The 19,261-nt window shown below is 34.7% G+C and overlaps 1 protein-coding gene across 1 annotated transcript in view; it reads right to left on the reverse strand.

Moving 5' to 3' along the window:
* Nucleotides 1–4,000: 4,000 nt before the first annotated feature.
* Nucleotides 4,001–19,261, reverse strand: part of LOC136027280 (putative sodium-coupled neutral amino acid transporter 10) — a 55,204-nt gene continuing 39,943 nt past the window's right edge. The window contains exons 8-10 of the mRNA XM_065704368.1: nucleotides 16,835–17,077; nucleotides 16,119–16,302; nucleotides 4,001–7,481 (exon numbers count right to left, since the gene is read on the reverse strand). Of these exons, the coding sequence (XP_065560440.1) occupies nucleotides 6,499–7,481; nucleotides 16,119–16,302; nucleotides 16,835–17,077 (1,410 nt within the window). The 3' untranslated portion in view covers nucleotides 4,001–6,498. The remainder of the gene's footprint in view (nucleotides 7,482–16,118; nucleotides 16,303–16,834; nucleotides 17,078–19,261) is intronic.

Consider the following 19,261-nt stretch of genomic DNA (forward strand, 5'->3'; position numbering starts at 1 on the left):
GAAACAAATTTGGGCTATATAAATGCATATTGGGGGGGGGGGATGGGGGCGGGTAAAGTATAAAGGGTCTGCATGCAAATTTGTTAGGTACAATTATCTATATATTAGGTATTAAGATTTGCTTTCTAACTTCACACTGTCCAAACACTTTACCCCCCTCCCACCTAATGTGCAAATATATAGCTCAAATTATATATTTCCCATTTATTCTGTCACTTATCTTTCTCTTGGCTCACGCTAAGCTGAAAGAAACTAACGAAGAAACTGGTTCTACTTAGCTTATATATACATAGGTGCAATAACAGACAATAATGCTCGTAGAGCTCCAAATACCCAACTTGACTTGTGTCCCCAAATGTTGACAATGAGATACAAAAACTCTATCATTCCCTATTTTGTTTCGCATTTTAATAATTGATTTAACTTTGTAACTATGTTTATCCCTTAACATTTATTTTATCATTGTAATTGTTCTGACGTGCTTATGCTAGCTTGTGTGCTATTTTAGCCAATAAATCATATTCTACTCTATTCTAAGTACCAACAAAGGTTTAATCATATAGGTACCTTGCGGTCACTATTGAGGAGATGTTGTCTTTTTGGAAACATTCTGATTATTTAAGTCTGTGGAAATTGCTCATAATTTGGACCGTCTTTATAGACAAAAATTTGTGTTTTCTTTCTCCATTCTTAAAATTCTGCATCGTTTCCTCATTGATTTCTATCTCAAATGTTTTCCTATAAATCATATCAAAACCTTTGCGGTTTCTTTATAACCCCTATAGATAATCTAAAGTAAGGCAGTAAGAACTCTTGGCTCCTTTTTTACTCACCCAACTAAGTTCCGAAATCTATCGGAAACCCAAACGCTCTTTTTATTTCTTCATACTTTTAATCTCAAACAAATAAAAGAATTACAAACAACAATGTGGCATTATACCATTCAATCTCCTATAACTAAAATTAAATAAAAAAAAACGAGTTTTTTTTAACTGCAAGTAAGGAGTGACATTAAAACTTGAAACGAACAGAAATTATTCCGTATATGAAAGGGGCTGTCCCCTCCTCAACGCCTCGCTCTTTACGCTAAAGTTTGACTATTTGTCACAACTCTACTTTTTAAAACAATTAAAAAAATTTAGCGTAAAGAGCGGGGCGTTGAGGAGGGGACAACCCTTTTCATATACGGGATAATTCCTATTCGTTTTAAAAAAGGGATGGGGAGGAGGCCTAGTTACGCTCCAATTTTTGGTTACTTAAAAATGCAACTAGATTTTTTTTATTTTTTTTTTATTACGAACATTTTTGTTAGTAATAAACATAAGTACCTTACGAATTAACTTCCGTAACGAACTTCTATGTTTGTGTGTTTTTTTTTATATATATGAGAGGGTTCACCCCTCGTCAATACCTCGCTCTTTACACTACAGCTTGAATTTTGTCCCAAATGTTTGAGAATGATCACTGCATTTCAAAGGCCGTAAAACAGATAGTTAAAATTGCTAAAAATACTTTTGCTTAAAGAGCAAGGTATTGTGGAGGAGAAGAACACCCTTATATACGTAATATTTTATGTTCGTTTTAAGTTTTAATGCTGCTCATTACTTCCAGTTGATTTTTTTTATTCATTTTCTCATTAAAAAAAAACTCCTCCATAGGAAGATCCTCCAACGTAACCCCCTCCCCCCGACCCATCCCAACGTGAAAGTTCCCCTGAAAACATCTGTACACTTCATAATAACCATTACTATATGTAAATAATGGTCAAAGTTTGTAACTTGCAGCCCCTCCCCCGAGGACTGTGGGGTATTAAGTTGTCCCCAAAGACATAGTTATTAGATTTTTGACTAAGCTGAACGGAATGGCTATCTCAAATTTTGATCCAGTGACTTTAGGGAAAAATGGGCGTGGGAGGGGGCCTAGGTGCCCTCTAATTTTTTGGTCACTTAAGAAGGGCACTAGAGCTTTTAATTTCCGTTAAAATGAGACCTCTTACGACATTCTAGGACCACTGGGTCGATACGATCACCCCTGAAAAAAAAAAAAAAAAAAAAAAAAACAACAAACAAATAAACACACATACGTGATGTCTTCTGGGAAAAAATACAAAATTCCACATTTTTGTAGATAGGAGCTTGAAACTTCTATAGTAGGGTTCTCTGATACGCTGAATCTGATGGTATGATTTTTGTTAAGATTGTATAACTTTTAGGAGGTGTTTCCCCCTATTTTCTAAAATAAGGCAAATTCTCTCAGGCTCGTGACTTTTGATGGGTAAGACTAAACCTGATGAAACCTATAGATTTAAAATCAGCATTAAAATGCGATTCTTTTGATGTAATTATTGGTATCAAAATTCAATAATTACATATATAGTTTCGGTTACTATTGGGCCGGGTCGCTCCTTGCTACATTTCGTTACCACGAACTGTTAGATTTTGATGATAAGGGTATTGCCGCAGTCCCCGTTTTTCTGTCTATGTTCACTTAAAGAAGCTTCATCTTCCTCTACTTAAATCAGAAATCCCTCTACTGGCTGAAGTAATTCCAGAGAATTGTTCGTCAATGAAAAAATGTGTTTTGAAAATTGTTCCTTGTTGGGATGCGGGGATTTACGAGTGATACATTAATTTTGGTTAGATTTATATTCACGCTGGGATGGCTTCAACTTTAAATAAAAAAAATTGATTGCGAAAACAAACCTGATGATTTTGAAAGAGCTGGAAACTCAAAAGTGGCGGTGAATTGAAATGAAAAGTGCAGAACTGAAATCGACGCTGTCGAAAACCATTACCTGGAGACTTACAGCCCCCTACCTTGAACAACAAGGAAAATCATTTTTTTTAACGTGTAGCACTGATTTGTCTCCTTCTCTTTTTTCCGCTTTTCTTTCCCAAGAGTGATCGCATCGAACGAGTATTCCTAGAATATAGTGAGAGGGCTTATTTGAACGTAAATCGCAATATCTATTGCCCGCTTAAGTAACAAAAGAGAACATGCCATAGCACAGTGGTGTTTTCTGCCGTTTTGTGCCAGAAAACATTGATTTTCGTCTAAATAGGGTCAAAGCTTCGGGAAGTGTGGATTATAAGATGGCTAATCAATTTCATGGTCTAAATCCCCAATCAGAAATTCTGAGCCCCTATCTTCAAAAATGAGGATCGCTTTTTTCCATGGTTTGCATGAATCTCCTTATGTATTTCTAATTTGATTTTTTTTTTCTGCCAGGGTTATCAGGCTAGCGCATGAGCACAGAGATGTTTAAAACCTTGTTTACAATTTACTTCTGATGTCGTAAATGCCTATTATGAAGTCAACTTAATAATTGTCGTAAATAGCCATATGGCAGCAAATATGAGCTTTTTTGGCGCAATTTCTGGGGTGGAAAGGCAGGGAAACTTAACAAGGGTACCATTGTAATCTCCATTGTCAAAAATCCTTAACCGGAGGTAATACCCGTTTAAAATGTTTTGGACTCTTAAATGTCATTGACTTATGATAAGTCAATAATCACTCAGAGGAAGTTTAGAGTCCAGCAGAGCTTCTTTCTTAACAGGTTGGGTTGAACAGGGTTAAGGCACATAGAGTTTGTGGTGAATGGGGTTGAGTTACACGGACACCTTCAAGGCTTTATAAGATTTATTTTAATTAATTGTGTTTTGAATTAATACTCTATTCTGTGACTCTCCATTTTTGCTGTTGTAACAATAGCTCTGAGAGGAGAAGCCTCGATACAAGGTAAATTGCAATATTCAACAATATGATTTCATGTTGCGTTAAGATCAAGATAAAACGGCGAAACTTAGGGAAAGCTTGAGACAAAATATTGAATATATTTCAAAGCGAAGCATATGAGGTAAAATCCATGTAAACGAACGTATGGACACCCCTAACATTCGGATAAATGCTTAAAAACAGTCACTAAGTGAATATTGAAATTGGTTCAACATATTTTGCAAGTTTAGTTCTAACAGATATAAATGTTCACAAACACTTGGGCTTGATTGCCTAATCGTTGTTTTAATCAAAAATTTAGTACAAAAATAAATAAGGAATGCACGAATTTTGAAAATGACTAATAAGATATTTGATTAAACATGGAATTGGGTAGTTAGCATCAAGACAGCATAACGATTTCTCGTTATGTCGGTATCTACATACCGAAATTATGCAAAACGTTTGTAAAACTGCACACAGTGGCAGAACGAGAATCAGTTATACACTCTTAATAATCTAGACATTGTGCCTTTTTACCTGACTCTTAAAATATAATTGCACTCATACTTATGCTGTTCCGAAGTAGCAGATCCGTTATAGAAAATTTCTATGTCCACAGAAAAATTAAGAATGCGTTGACTAGAATAACTGAATCATCAACTAAATATTGTCCTATTTACATTTGCTAAATTTTAGCTTTTTGAAATAAGTATTTTTTCTATTCTTTTTTTTGGTTTCAAAAACATTATAATACTAGGTCCCAAATATTTATAGAAAATGTATCAGATACGCTTAAATAGAGCTTAGAGAGCAAAATTAAACTTGCCTGTCAAGGACATGGCACTAATAGTCAATAACTCTGATTTAAAGCACCGCTTAAATTTGTAGCTATGTGTACTAAGCGCTAAGAACTATGCCTTTAGCTATGGGAATACGATGCTGATCGCTATTTGATGGGTTCCTGTAACAGAGAAACAAGAAAACATTGACTTTGCGGCTTCTCCTTTTTGGCTAGAATATCAAATAGGTGCAACTGCGATTTACAACTTTAAGAACAGCAAACATAAATGGAAAGAAAAGAGAAAAGATGATTGAAGAAAGTACCACTACTTGGGGTCTAAAAATGCAAGGTTTTGTTTAAATTTTTTTCGATTTATCTATTTTTTAATTTTTTATTTATCTGGTCTCTTTTTATTTCTTTGCGAGCATCTAGCTAGAATATGCCATTCTTTGTCGTTTTCATACTCAGTAGCTTTTTATTGTGTTTCATAACTGCATACAGGAACGATACTTAATAAAGGCAGAGGATTCAAAATTTCTTACTTTAGGTTCTTAAAAAATAAAAAAAATATGTTTGGTGCTATGTGCAGGTATCGTCCTTTCTTATTAGCTTTTTAACTTCCTATTTATTTATTTTTCTTATACACTCAGTTGAGTTTTAAATATTTACGTTCTTTCCAGATCTGTTTTAAGGGTCTAAGATTTCATCGGTAAAAACAAATAAATAAATAAAAATAAAAAAGAAATGTAAAACAACTGATCATGACCGCTTTTTTTATATATTCACTAAAATATATAATTGAAGTTCGTGTACGTCATGAATATACAACATTTTGACAACGTAAGGAGGAGGTTTAAACTGTCACTTCTAAAACACACAATTGTGGTAAATCTTAGTTTTTTCACGTATTATAGTATAAATACCCCTCCCGATAAAATCTTATTTTAGCGCCTTTATATCCAAAAACTAGAAAGGATTTTAGATAGATGAAGGCATGGGAAGGGGCTATAGGATTCCGAACCTCTTCACACCCTTAAAACTACCGCTTGACTTTGGAATATAGAAACATTAAACTTGGAAACTTCTGGTCTACATATTATTCAGTTAACTTTTTGACCCATAATATCCCCTCCCCTGAATACGCTCCTTTCTTATTATTCTAAAAAAGTGAAGTCTCTAATTTGTTTAACAATAAATTGCGAGACACGTTTTTTTTTAAGCGCAAAATTAAATATGAATTTTTCTTTAGAGAATGGCCAGGAATAGCGAAATAAAAGCTACTCCAGAATATCCTAAATGTAACAAAACCCAAACTAGAATACAATAAGCAAATTCACCACCGCCAACCTAACTTATACCCAAGATTAACCTGTATGCATTTCCCTTCAGAAAAGCATTTTTTTTGTAATGCAAACCAAGATTTTTCACAGACGCAGTTTTTTCCGTCACTGACGCAAGTTCGGTGCATTAAAATACTTATATGCAACTTACAAGACGTGACCAACAAATCAATGAAATAAAAAAAAAAATTCAAAAGGAATTCACTGAGCAACTAAACATATTCCCTTTCCTCTTAAGAATCGAGCTATGGACTGCTCATCCGTTGAGATTGACAAATCGTTCCCCGGTGCATTTTTTTTATCACTCGTTTAATATAAATACATAGTTAGAAAACCTTCGACAAAAATATGGAATATAGATTTTTCGGCTGGAAAAATGTCACATTTTAAATTATCTACTGCCAAAATGTTCAGACTTTTGTATGAATGAATAGAATACTTCTTGCAACATTATTTTATCTCAATTCAAACATTATGACTATAGCTATAGGCTAAGAAAATACCTAGTCTATATAACTAGCCATGTACCGGGAAAATAAACAACTCATCATAAACAAAAGCCTAAAAAATTTGTTGTGAATCATACTTTTCTGACGGGCAAGGCATGTGATAATAGCGACATGTAGAACATCTTGATGCGATATCTATATAAGCCAAGGGTTAAACCTCTTTTTCTGGAACGACATTTAAATGTTGAATCACAGTAGTATTATAATGTACACTTTCAGTCACTTTGACTTGTCTCTTCACTGGGTTGAATTGGACACTGTCCTCTTTCAAGACACTATTGTTAATAGCTTTTTCTCCCAAAGCTGGCTGTTGAATAGCATTAATTGATGCATCTGCTTTATCAAGTGAAAGAATATCTCTCCCTCCACCATTAATCGATTCTTGCTTACTTTCTTCTTGGATTAGGTTAGATCGATTTTCTTCACCATCCTTTTTGGTAGCTAAATTACCTGATTTCTGCAGACTCTCTATGTTACCTCTAGGATTGTCTTCATCATTTACTTTGTTATTCATAATGTTTAGATGTACCCCGTCTTTTCCGGCACTTTCAAGTGTATATTTAGGATTAACATTTTCTTGATTTTCCCTCGTACTTTTTTTAACAGCGTTAGATTTTTCTTCTTTAGCAATAATCCATTTTTCTTCTATATTACTCAATTCATTATGAATTTTTTTTGGAATAATTAAATTTAAATTTTTATTCAATGCTTTCCTACCTTTAGGAATAAACTTGTTTGCTTTTTCAATTTCTTTATTGGGCTGGTATTCACCTGGTGAGATTCTGACTTTTTTATATTCAGATTTGGCAATATCTCTTTCCTTGTTTATAGGTTCTTCCTTCAAATTCTCAAATTTAACCATAAGCTTTTTTTCAGCGTTTCCATCTATTTCGGGTTCATTAACTACACTTTCAACACGTTCTTCGTTTTTAGTCTCTTCTTTGATAATCTCCTCTACTTCCTTGTCTTCTTCTTCACGTTCAATATGTTCTTCGTTTCTAGTCTCTTCTTTGATAATCTCCTCTACTTCCTTGTCTTCTTCTTCTTTTGTTTCAACAGGTGCACCACCATCGCTTTCAAAAGGTAAAGCTGGCTCAACACGCTTATCTCCAGTTGGACTTTCATCAATAATTCCTTTAAAAAGTAAAGAAAATAAATAAATAAGCTATAGGAAAAAATGACGATAATCAGAGCTAATTGAGTTAAACTGTATGTTCTTCGAAAAATAGAATAAAAATTACATTAGGAACTAATATCAAGCTTAGATATACTGAAAAAATGGTCATCCAGTCCGTAATATTGGTTGTCTGGCCTGGAAAAATATTACGAGACTTTTATTTGAGGTGCCAGAGGTTTTTGAACATGGTCCCCTATTTCTCTTTGCTTGTATTAATGATATGAACAATGCATTGCATGGTCTTGATTCTATTCTAAACATACATTTACTAGACCTTGGGACTGGAATGAAAAACAATATCTGTATTCGCATATCGCAGAATCACAGTCGTTACGAAAAACAGGAAACCATTAGATGGAAGCCCATGAACGGACTAAAGGAAACTTATGAATAGCACAAACAACAAACTGGTTTCTAGCTAAGTTATCAAAGTCGTCTGATTATTTATAGACGGTCCAACAAAATTACTACCCAAGAACAACAGGAACAATCTTTGGGGACTTTACTAAACTCAGAAATGGAGTTGTTCTCGTATTAAGCGGTATATACAGACGAGATTTTAGGTTTTTTTTAGATATATACAGGTAACAACGGCAAAATAGCTCATAGTATTAGTAATGTACATACTACTCACAACTCACTGCAGCACCAGGCTGCCTGAGGCCAAGTGGACACACGCTCCTCCTTCATCCCATCTTTTCAAGTCTTCCATCTTTACAACAGTCCAAAAAGTTCCAATTCCCCTTAAATCTTTCTTCCTCCAATATTTTTCTCATACATAGCACTAATCACTTTAATGTATTTATCTGGTGTACCATACAAGGATGGGACCTTCGTTAAAGCTCTTCTATCGGCTAAATTAAACGCTTGCTCACAACTTATAAAACTGAGGACTAAAGGGGTCTGATGAAACTGGCATTTCTCAATTATTAATCTAAGTGTGAAAATTTCGTCGGCGCATCCTCTCCCCTTCGAAAAACCACATTATTCTTCTCTTAAAGCTTTGTTTACATCATATATACATAAAAAAAAACTATTTTAGTGTTACGCAACATTTTATTGTAGTTCAATTCGGTCTAGTACACTTGACAACTTGTGATTTATCTTAAAGAGTGTCAATGCAGGTTTGTTTTTCTGATAATGTTAAAATCGTACATCACATTTTGAATAATATTCTTGGAACACATTTTTATAATATATTTTCTATGGGCATGGAGTCCGTGGCTAAAATTCTAAAAAGACTTTAAAACTTTAGGATACCAATACATTTGTATTCACATTTGGGATCGTATTTCTATTTCTAGAAACCAAAATACTAACCCAAAGTCCAAGGCGATTTAAAAAAAGGAGCTCATATAGCGCAAAAGCTGCAGATCAATCACAATGTTGGCTATATTTTGTCGCACGTGCTAATGGGAGATAAATATACTTGTTGAGGAATAGTTTGGGCAATGGAAATTGTTTCAAAGAAAAATAATGCGAAGTAAATCTTCCGGTAAAAAACCGCTGTTTGCCTGCAGCATTGACATTTCTGCTGCGTATGACCCTACCCTCCATTAGTAAGTATAGTGTGCCTCATGGAATCGCGCATTGACCCAACACAGTTCTCCATGATAGGTGCTCTCATATACACTTTTGACTCGTATTAGGATGGAAAGTAGCAACTGGACAACGGAAGCAAAGGCAGCCTGGGCCGATTAAGCTCTTTATGGGACTGCGCAAAAGATCTGCTATCTATTCCGAAACAAGAGTCATACGAGGGACATCTTTTGCAGATGGCTTGGATCTCAGTTTCATTTCTAATGCGCACCATTTGCTGTACATGAACAGCTCGTAAATTGTCTACAAGATGATCTTCATCTCTTAGAAACTCATTGCAGATGTGCCTAATTTGACTTTCGGCGCTTGTTTGCCTGTCATTCCACGCAAATTAACGGTCCTCTGTCAATTCTAAATTCTTGGTTCAACCTGCCTAAGACCAAAGGTAGGCGTGCCTTGTTTACCTCTCATTCCAGGCAATCTAACGGACTTATGTCAGCTTTAAATTCTTGGTCAACCTGACTGAGACTCTTGGCGGGTGTGTCTTTCTAAAAGCTAATACACGAGCATTGGTCCAATAAGAGTAATACTTACTCCCGCCGTTTACCCGTGCCATTTAACCAAACACTTTAAAACTACAGATTCAATGGCTATCTTAGTTCTATAACTTAATTCAAGTAGAATTAAAATTAAGTAGTTGTGGGCATCAAGCCATGGCTAACTGTAGAAAAGCCAACACAGATAGTCCGATTGAGTGAGAAACAATTAGTTTTGAACTAAGATCAAGTAGTTGTGGGTTCAGATTCTTTTTAATAATAAAATAAATAACAAAAGGTCCAAAGCCCGGCTGAGAAGACAAATTCAAGCCATGTCATCAAGTCATGGCTAATTGTAGAAAAAGCCAAGACAGATAGTCCGATTGAGTGAGAGGCAAATCTGGCATTAACCCCTTTATTAGGATTTTATAAAAATGGTGTCAGTTCATTTGGTAATAGATAAGTCCATCTATTATCCGTCCATGTGTTATTCCTAGTGCAGAAGAACTAGGGTAGATAGTCATAGAGCTAAGATAGCCATAGAACCTACAGTTTTCCAAGTGTTTGATTAAACGGCACGAGTAAACGGCGGGAGTAAGTATGACTCTGTTATTGGACCTATACTTGTTTGTTAGCTTTTCAGAAAGGCACGGCCGCGTAGAGTCCCAGGCAGGTTGACCAAGAATTTAAAATTGTCATAGGACCTATACGAACAATTAGGGTTAAGGGTCAACATCAAGAAAACAGAATTTATCTTTTTTAGTGAAAACATTTAAAATATTTCTACCCTGTTCTCGAAGATATCAGAATTACTTTGGTCCCCTCTCACAAGATCCTCAAATAATTAACGTTATTTTACAGTTTCCTCGCAGCCTGATCTGGGCCATTCTGCCCCCATTTTGCCATCTTGTGTGCTAGGAAGTTTAACCTTTCTTGGTTTGCAGTCTTTGCTTATTTGGAGGAGATGACCAAACCTCAATAAATGCAATAAAAAAAGGACCATGGCAACAATAGAAGCAGTGAAATATAAGTTTGGTAACGATATTTAAAGTCGAATAAAAAAAAACAAAAAAAAAACTGAAAGTAAGGGGCGACATTAAAACTTAAATAGAAACTATTCCGTATATGAAAAGGGTAGTCCCCTCCTCAACACCCCGCTCTTTACGCTAAAGTTTGACTCTTTCTCACAACTCTACTAATTTCTCTTCGTTTTAAGTTTTAATATCACTCCGTACTTTCAGTTGAAAAAAATAGTTTTTTTATTTATTTAGTTTCTGAACGTTTTTGAATTAATGCATGTTTTGATTTTGGCTCACCGTACATTAATAATTAAAACAAAATTTGTATATTAATTATACTTTTTAAAAATTAAAATAAACTTATAATAACTTAAGTTTGATTTTTGTTTTAGTTCAGGGCTTCTTAAACTATGGGTCGCGACCCCATTTGGGGTCGCGTAGCAAAATTATGGGGTCACGAGTGATAAAAATACAATTTAACGAAAAATGTTTTTTAACTTGTAAAATTATTGTTATAAAGAAAAATAACAATCATCGTAGATAAATATATCATAAAATCTTCTGGTTCGGAAAGACTGTTTATACCAGCATTTCTATTCCGATCATTATAATATATTGTATAAATTTACTATGAATCAGAAGATGTTGTAGAGATTTATAAAAAATGTAGATTTATTTTTGTCAATCTCTTAAAACCGAAATAATCCTGATAAATATTATCAACAAAATTTCTAAGTGTTATTTCGAAGAAACTATATAAACATTTCGTGTTATTTTCATTTAGTCATTGTATGATTGTGAGCGAAGTGAATTTTATTCCGAATTAGTCAGTTTAACCCTTTCGCGACCGACAGGACCTTAAAGTTCCAGCATGTAAAAATCCTTTGGGTGCTTCTTAATTGATTGATAGCACCAGAATTGAACGATGTGCTTCAGGATGCTGTTAAGGTCATAAATTTTATTAAGAGCCATACCCTTAACAGTCGCTTATTTTCAAATCTCTGTAAGGATACGGATTCCAACTACACAACTTTTTTATTACATGCAGAAGTAAGATGGTTGTCAAGAGGTCACAGTTTAAAAAGATTATTGTTATTAAAGGACGAGATCGAAATATTTTTAACTGAACGAAAATGTGAATTTGCTGCTTTTTTTCAAAATGGCTTGTGGCTATCCAAGCTGTGTTATTTGTCAGATATTTTTGCGAAGTTAAATGATCTTAGCTTTTCTCTTGAAGGAAAAAAATTGCGATATATTTACTTCAAACGATAAAATTGAAATTTTTATTAAAAAGATCAGCATTTGGAAAAGTAGGGTTGAAAAAAATTCGTTCGAAATGTTTTCCAGGGTCGACAATTTTGTAATTGAGAAAATTCATCGTAAAACTTTTATTGCAAAAAGTATTGTAGATCACTTAAAAGCGCTGGAAATACAGTTCCGGACATATTTTATATTAAATATTGATTTACAAAAAAAATAGTTTGGATTCAAAAGCCGTTTTGGATTGGCTTAAGTGAGATTGATCATCTGCCACTTTAAGCTCAAGAGGAATTTGCTGAGCTTTCGTGTGAATCAAACTTAAAACTACAATTCCAGAAACAAGCCCTTGGGTGAATTCTGGATAAGAACTAGAACTGAATTTCCCACAATCGCCGACATGGCGTTAAATGTACTTCTGCCATTCAACACCACATATTTATGTGAAGTTACTTTCTCAGCTTCAATACACATTAAATCCCAATATCGTTCAGCGATAAAAAACGTTGAAGAGGTCTTACGTCCAGCAGTTTCAAACATTACACCAAGATTTGATTTTTTATGCAATCAAAAACAGGCACACCCATTTCATTAAATTTTTAACGTAAACTTTAATTTAATATTAAATAAAAAAACAAGTTTTTTTAAATGAAAGTAAAGAGCGACATTAAAACTTAAAACGAACAGAAATTACTCCGTATATGAAAGGGGCTTTTCCTTCTCAACGCCCCGCTCTTTACACTAAAGTTTGACTCTTTCTCATAACTCTACATTTTAAAACAGTAAAAACCTTTAGCGTAAAGAGCGGGGCGTTGAGAAGGAAAACCCCTTTCATATACGGAGTAATTTCTGTTCGTTTTAAGTTTTAATGTCGCTCCTTACTTTCATTTAAAAAAACTTGTTTTTTTTATTTAATTTCTGAACGTTTTTGAATCAATGCATGTTTTGATTTTGGCTCTTCGCAGAGGAATAATTAAAACGAAATTTGTATATTTATTTTTTTTGGCTAAATGGCTTTCTCATAATTTTGATCGAATGATTTTGAGAAAAAAAAGAGCTGGGGAGGAAGCCTAGTTGCCCTTCGATTTTCGGTTAATTAAAAAGACAATTAGAACTTTTAATTTTTTACGAATCTTTTTATAAGTAAAAGATATACGTAACTTATAAATTAGCTTACGTAAATAACTTTTGTATTCTCAAGATTTTGTCCCAATTCATTAAGGATGACCCCTGAATCATAAAAGCCGCAGAATAAATAGTTGAAATTACTAAAAATACTTTATCGTAAAGAGCGAGGTATTAGGAGGAGGTGAGCCCCTCATATGGGTAATAATTTCTGTTCGTTTTAAATTTTAATGCTGCTGCTTACTTCCAGCTGAAAAAAACTTTTTGATATTTATTTTTTCATTGTTTTTTTTTTTTTTAAGTAATGCTAGTAAATCCTGCGCTCCCTTCATGGCAATTTTCTTCCCCCATGACAAATTCCTCGATGAAAAAGTTCCCCCAGCATATCCCCTTCTTCTCAGCCCCTGCCTCCAACCAAAAAATCCTCCTGAAAACGCCTGTACACTTCCCAATAACCATTACTATATGTAAGCACTGGTCAAAGTTTGTAACTTGTTGCCCCCTCCCACGGGGACTGTGGGGGAGTAAGTCGTCCCCAAAGACATAATTATAAGGTTTTTCAAATACGCTGAATAAAATGGCTATCTCATAATTTTGGTCCGTTGACTTTGGGAAAATAATTAGCGTGGGAGGGGGCCTAGGTGCCCTCCGATTTTTTTGGTCACTTAAAAAGGGCACTAGAACTTTCTATTTCCGTTAGAATGAGCCCTCTCGCAACATTCTAGGACAACTGGGTCGATACGATCACCCCTGAAAAAAAAAAAAAAAAAAACACGCATCCGTGATCTGCCTTCTGGCAAAAAATATAAAATTCCTGACTTTCTATGACTTTTAGGGGGTTTTCCCCCTATTTTCTAAAATAACGCAAATTTTCTCAGGCTCGTAACTTTTGATGGGTAAGACTAAACTTGATGAAACATATGATATATGATTATATATTTAAAATCAGCTTAAAAAATGCGATTCTTTTGATGCAGCTATTGGTACCCAAATTCCACTTTTTAGAGTTTATGTTACTATTGAGCCGGGTCGCTCTTTACTACAGTTCGTTACCACGAACTGTTTGATTTACCACGCAACTACTTGGATATATTCGAGAGAATTAAGACAGTCAAAATCCACTTTTGTTTTTGAAACTATAATAAAAACATTTCTATAACATTTTGTGCAAATTCCAATTTTAGATTTTTATATTTTTCAAAACGAATTCTAAATTTATATATTTTCGTATGCATATGTATATTGTTACCTAATAAATATATCATCAAAAAATATTAATTTATTTTTCTTTTATATTTGTTGGGGTCGTTAAGAAACTCGCAATCATAAATGGAGTCGGGAACTACAAAAGTTTAAGAAGCCCTGTTTTAGTTGTTTAAGAATGACTCCTGAATCACTAAGGCTATTTAATTAGAATAATAACCTATTTTTAAGTTTGAAAAGAAACTTTAGCGTAAGAGCGAGCTACTGAGGAGAAGCAACCCTTGTCATATACGTAATATTTTCTGTTCGTTTTAAGTTTTAATGTTACTTCTTACTTTCAGTTGAAAGCGCTTGTTTTTAATTTAATTACTGGCTGTTTTTTAAATAATGTCGAGGAATCCAGCTCCACATCCATGGAAAATTCTCCTCCCCGGAAATGATTCTCCACGGAAAGATTCTCCCACGTAGCTTGAATTAGCGATTTTTGCGGAACTAATTTTGTAAGGCTTAGTAGCAAAACCACCATAGAGGTCGAAACTATTTTTATGAAAATGAGAGTAATAAGTTGAGCAATTCTCAAACGACTGAAATGAATGAAAGAAAGGTCTTTAAAAATATACGTGATAATTTATGTTCGTTTTAAGTTTTAATGTTACTCCTTACTTTCAGTTGACAAAATCTTGTTCTTTTTATTTAATGACAACCACAAGCCGAAGACACACACTATTTTTGGTTCATCATCACATAAAAATCATAGTTATGAAGCTGCTTTAGGTAAAATCAAATGCTAAGATTAACGAGATGACAAACTTTACCAAATACACAATATGAGAGGGGTCATCCCCTCGTCAATACCTCGCTCTTTACGCTAAAGTTTCAATTTTTGTTCCAATTTTTTAAGAATGACCCCTGGATCAAAAAGGCCATTTAATTAGAATAAATAGCTCTTTCAAAACTACTAAAAATACTTTAGCCTAAACAGCGAGGTATTAATGATGGGACGAACCCCCTCATATACGTAATAATTTATGTTTGCTTTAATTTTTAATGTTAATCCTTACTTTCAGTTGGAAAAACTGTGTTTTTTAAATTTCATTTCTGATCATTTTTAAATAATTCTGGGATATCCAGCGCCCCCTTCATAGAAATTATATTACCCCATGAAAAGATCCTCCCACGAGACCAAATCCCCCAACCCCCTCCCCACCAGAAAAAAAAAACTGAAAACGTATGTACACTTACCAATAACCAACACTATATGTAAATGGACAAAGTTCATAACTTGCAACACTTTCCCGGGGACTGTGGGGTATTAAGTCGTCATCAAAGACATATTTCGACTATGTTGAACAAAATGGCTATCCTAAAATTTTTATCCGGTGACTATGGGGAAAAATGAGTGTGGGAGGGGGCCTAGTTGCCCTCCAATTTTTTGTCACTTAAAATGGGCACTAGAACCTTTAATTTACGTTCGAATGAGCCCTCTCGCGAAATTCTTGGACCAATGGGTCGATAGCATCATCCCTGGGGCAAAAAAACCCAAAAAACAAATAAACACGCATCCGTAATCGTTCTTCTGGCAAAAAATATAAAATTCCACATTTGTGCAGAGAAACCTCTACAGCAGGGTTCTCTGGTACGCTGAATCTAATGGTGTGATTTTCATTAAGATTCTGTGACTTTTAATGGGCGTTTCTTCTAGTTTTCGAAAATAATGCAAATTTTCTCAGGCTCGTCACTTTTGATGGGTAGGACTAAACTTGATGAGAATTATATATTTGAAACCAACATAAAAATCTGATTCTTTTGATTTATCTATTGGTATTAAAATTCCTTTTTTAGGTTTCGGTTACTACTGAGCCAGGTGGCTTCTTACTTACAGTTCGTTACCACGAACTGTTTGATATTGTCTTACCTTTATTCAGTATTTTTGCTTGTTCAATTTCCGGTTGAACCTTTTCCATAAGCTTTATGACTTCATCGTCTTTGACGAATGAGGGAATGTCATTAGCTAGAGATATATCCACTTTGCTTCCTTCTGGATAAATGGAGTAATATGTACCAAAGAGAAGAATGGTCAAACCAATAAGCAAGACTATCTATAAGATAAATCAAAAGATAAAAAGAACGAACAAAATAAGTTAGATGAAATTTGCTGAAAAAAAAACTGTTTGCAAATATTATTGCTGAATAAAACAAACTGTCTACTCAATTAGTACCAACTGTTATGCTTACAAATTTTTCTCTGTGGCTAATTCACATAAAAAAAAGTATAGCCTACTTCATAAGTACAAAAACAAAGTAATAAGTCACGATTATTACGAGCTCTTCTTTTAAAAGTCTACAGAATAAGAAACTTATTTTTTGTTTCTTGTTTTTTTTTTTCAGATTCTGTCATTTATTTTCAAATTTCTTGATTTAGCTTCAATTTTTAGTTGTATGAAATATATTGTAAACAGTAAAATGTATGTTTCATAACTATACTTTGCAAGTAGCTCAGATAAGACATTCTACGGCTCAGGAGCTTATCCTAGGAATTTTTCTTCGGACCACACACCAATTCTCTTACAAAAAGGTTCCCTCAATAAACCAAAACTGATCAGAAAAAGTATTTCAAAATATGATTAATACCTGAGCTTTTGGTCTATCCTTTGATGACTTATCAACATCTGTAACTTGCAGCAAACAAATAGATGGTAGTATAACGCATACAACTGTTCCAATAGTCGCCCCAACCAATCCAAGCACAAATTCGATATTAGGCACAGCCAATCCTACAAGTAATGTAGATCCAATAATAAAGGCAGTCATTGCTTTGAAGCGAAATTCAGGTATTGATTCATTTCCATTAGGGTCATACGGGGATACAGTCACCTGTCAAAAAGGTGAGAACCAGTATTAAATTACACAATAGGTTAGTACAATGAACTGACAAATTAGATACTAAATTAACGATGCTAAGCAAAAATTTTGAAGAGGAACTTCTCGCTAACTTAGAAAAGTGGGGTGCTACTTGAAGGAAACTTCAAGGAATAGATCAACAGTCAAAACTAGGCTCTGGGAAGGTTTTATAAATTCTTCCACCTACCCTTTCTTGTGAGAAAAAAACGAAATAAAAACTAAAACTTTGGCTTAATGACATTTGGCCTTGGAAAAGCGATACCCATGCATTAAGCTGAATCATATATCTTGTCAACATTAAGACAGGTCAAGCTTGACAGAAATAGTATGCTTCCATTTTGTCTTTTAAACCTAAGGGAAGGGGAGGTATTACCTTATTTTAGACCATAGATCCAACTGTGCCACCAGAGGCACCTAGCGTATCTACAAAACTTCGCCAATCTTTTCTGAATTGGGCAGCTGCGTATACGTCTTCCCAGTTGGGTTGAAGAAAACATGAATGCTGCGCAGATCAGACTGGTATGGTCGTTGCAAAGTGTTCCAAGGTCTTCCTCGTCGTCGACTTCCATTTGGGCTCAATGTAAAGTGGCTTTTGGGATCTGTGTGTCCTGCGTTCGGAGAACACAGCCCAAGTATCTCCAATTCCAAGCTTTGATGATATCAGTCACCAGAGGCTGGTTGGCAAATTTGCGGACTTTTTCATTTGTGATTCTGTCTGACCAATGAATATTTAAAATTCTTTGAAGACAATTCTTCTCAAATACACGGATTCTCTTCTCCTGCTGTTGGTTCAAACTCCAGGTTTCGGATTCGTAAAGGAGGACCGGGATGCTGTTGAACAGACGTAATTTAAGCCAGATAAAATGATTTTTCAACTTCCATATGCGCTTGAGCCTATTAAGGGCGGCGTTCGCCTGACCTATTCTGGTCATTACTCCTTCGGATGTTGATCCCGTATTTTCCACTATGCATCCAGGGTACCTGAGTTCCACGCTGTTCAATTTCCTCATTTCTAAGTCTGATATGAAATGGGGAATCACTAGTCCCCATTGTTTTGGTTTTGCTCAGATTTGTTTTTAGGTGAAGTTGGCTTGCTTTTTTGCTAACCTGTTTAGAAGCTCTTGCAGACGTTGCTTGCACGACTGTAGTATTGTAATGTCATCTGCAAAGTCCAGGTCACCAACTGTTACTTCGGCAGAAAGTTTGATACCATCGGTTGCGGAGTTGCGGAGAATGAACTCGATGATTATCACGAAAAGTAACGGCGAAAATTAAAAGCCTTGTTTGACGCCAGATAGAATTCGAAAGTATCGGATTTGGCCTTCAGTTGTCTTGATGCAGCACTCGCTGTCCTCGTAAAGAGCTATTATAATTAGTAGTAGTATTAATTTATTATCCAAAAGAAAAAAACAGAGACGAATCACTCGGTAACACACCAAAAGCGTCGCTTGCGAGGGTGCGTTACTAACAAAAATAGAAAAGTACAAAAATAATAAAAACAAAGAACAAAAAAAAAAAAACAAGTTAATCTATAATACGCAGAAGGGTGAAACCGTGTACCGAGAAAAAAAAACTTACATAGATAATACATATATAATAAAACAAAATAATGTCATGATCCCGAAGCAAAAAAAAAAGCCAAAAACAAAATCAATAAACAATTCCATCAATCTTAATCAATTTCAAAGGTATACTTATCAAGCAACCACACACGCAGCTCGGTTTTGAATTGATTAATGGGCAATTCTTTGGTACTTGGAACAAGCTTATTCCACAGCTTAGCCCCTCTATAAATAACTGAAAAAGCAGTCCTACTTGAAACTAGGCGAGGAACCTCAATATCTCCACTGGTTCGAGTTTTTTGACCATGAACATTTGATCTTTCCCGAAAAATTCCTACAAAACATTCTGGAACACACCCATAATAGCACTTATACATAAAAATCAGTGTATAAAAATCACGTAATCTGGCAGCAGACATTATATTAATTATACTGTAGATTGACCTAACCGAATCCCGGTTCACTATTCCACAAAGTGATCTAATGGCATTATTCTGTAGTACGCGGATCGGGCGAAGTATTGAGGGGAATGTCCCAAGCCATACAGACGAACAATACAAAATATACGGATGTATCAGAGAAAAATATAATAACC

Source organism: Artemia franciscana, chromosome 5 (assembly GCF_032884065.1).
Source record: "Artemia franciscana chromosome 5, ASM3288406v1, whole genome shotgun sequence".
Classification (NCBI taxonomy): domain Eukaryota; kingdom Metazoa; phylum Arthropoda; class Branchiopoda; order Anostraca; family Artemiidae; genus Artemia; species Artemia franciscana.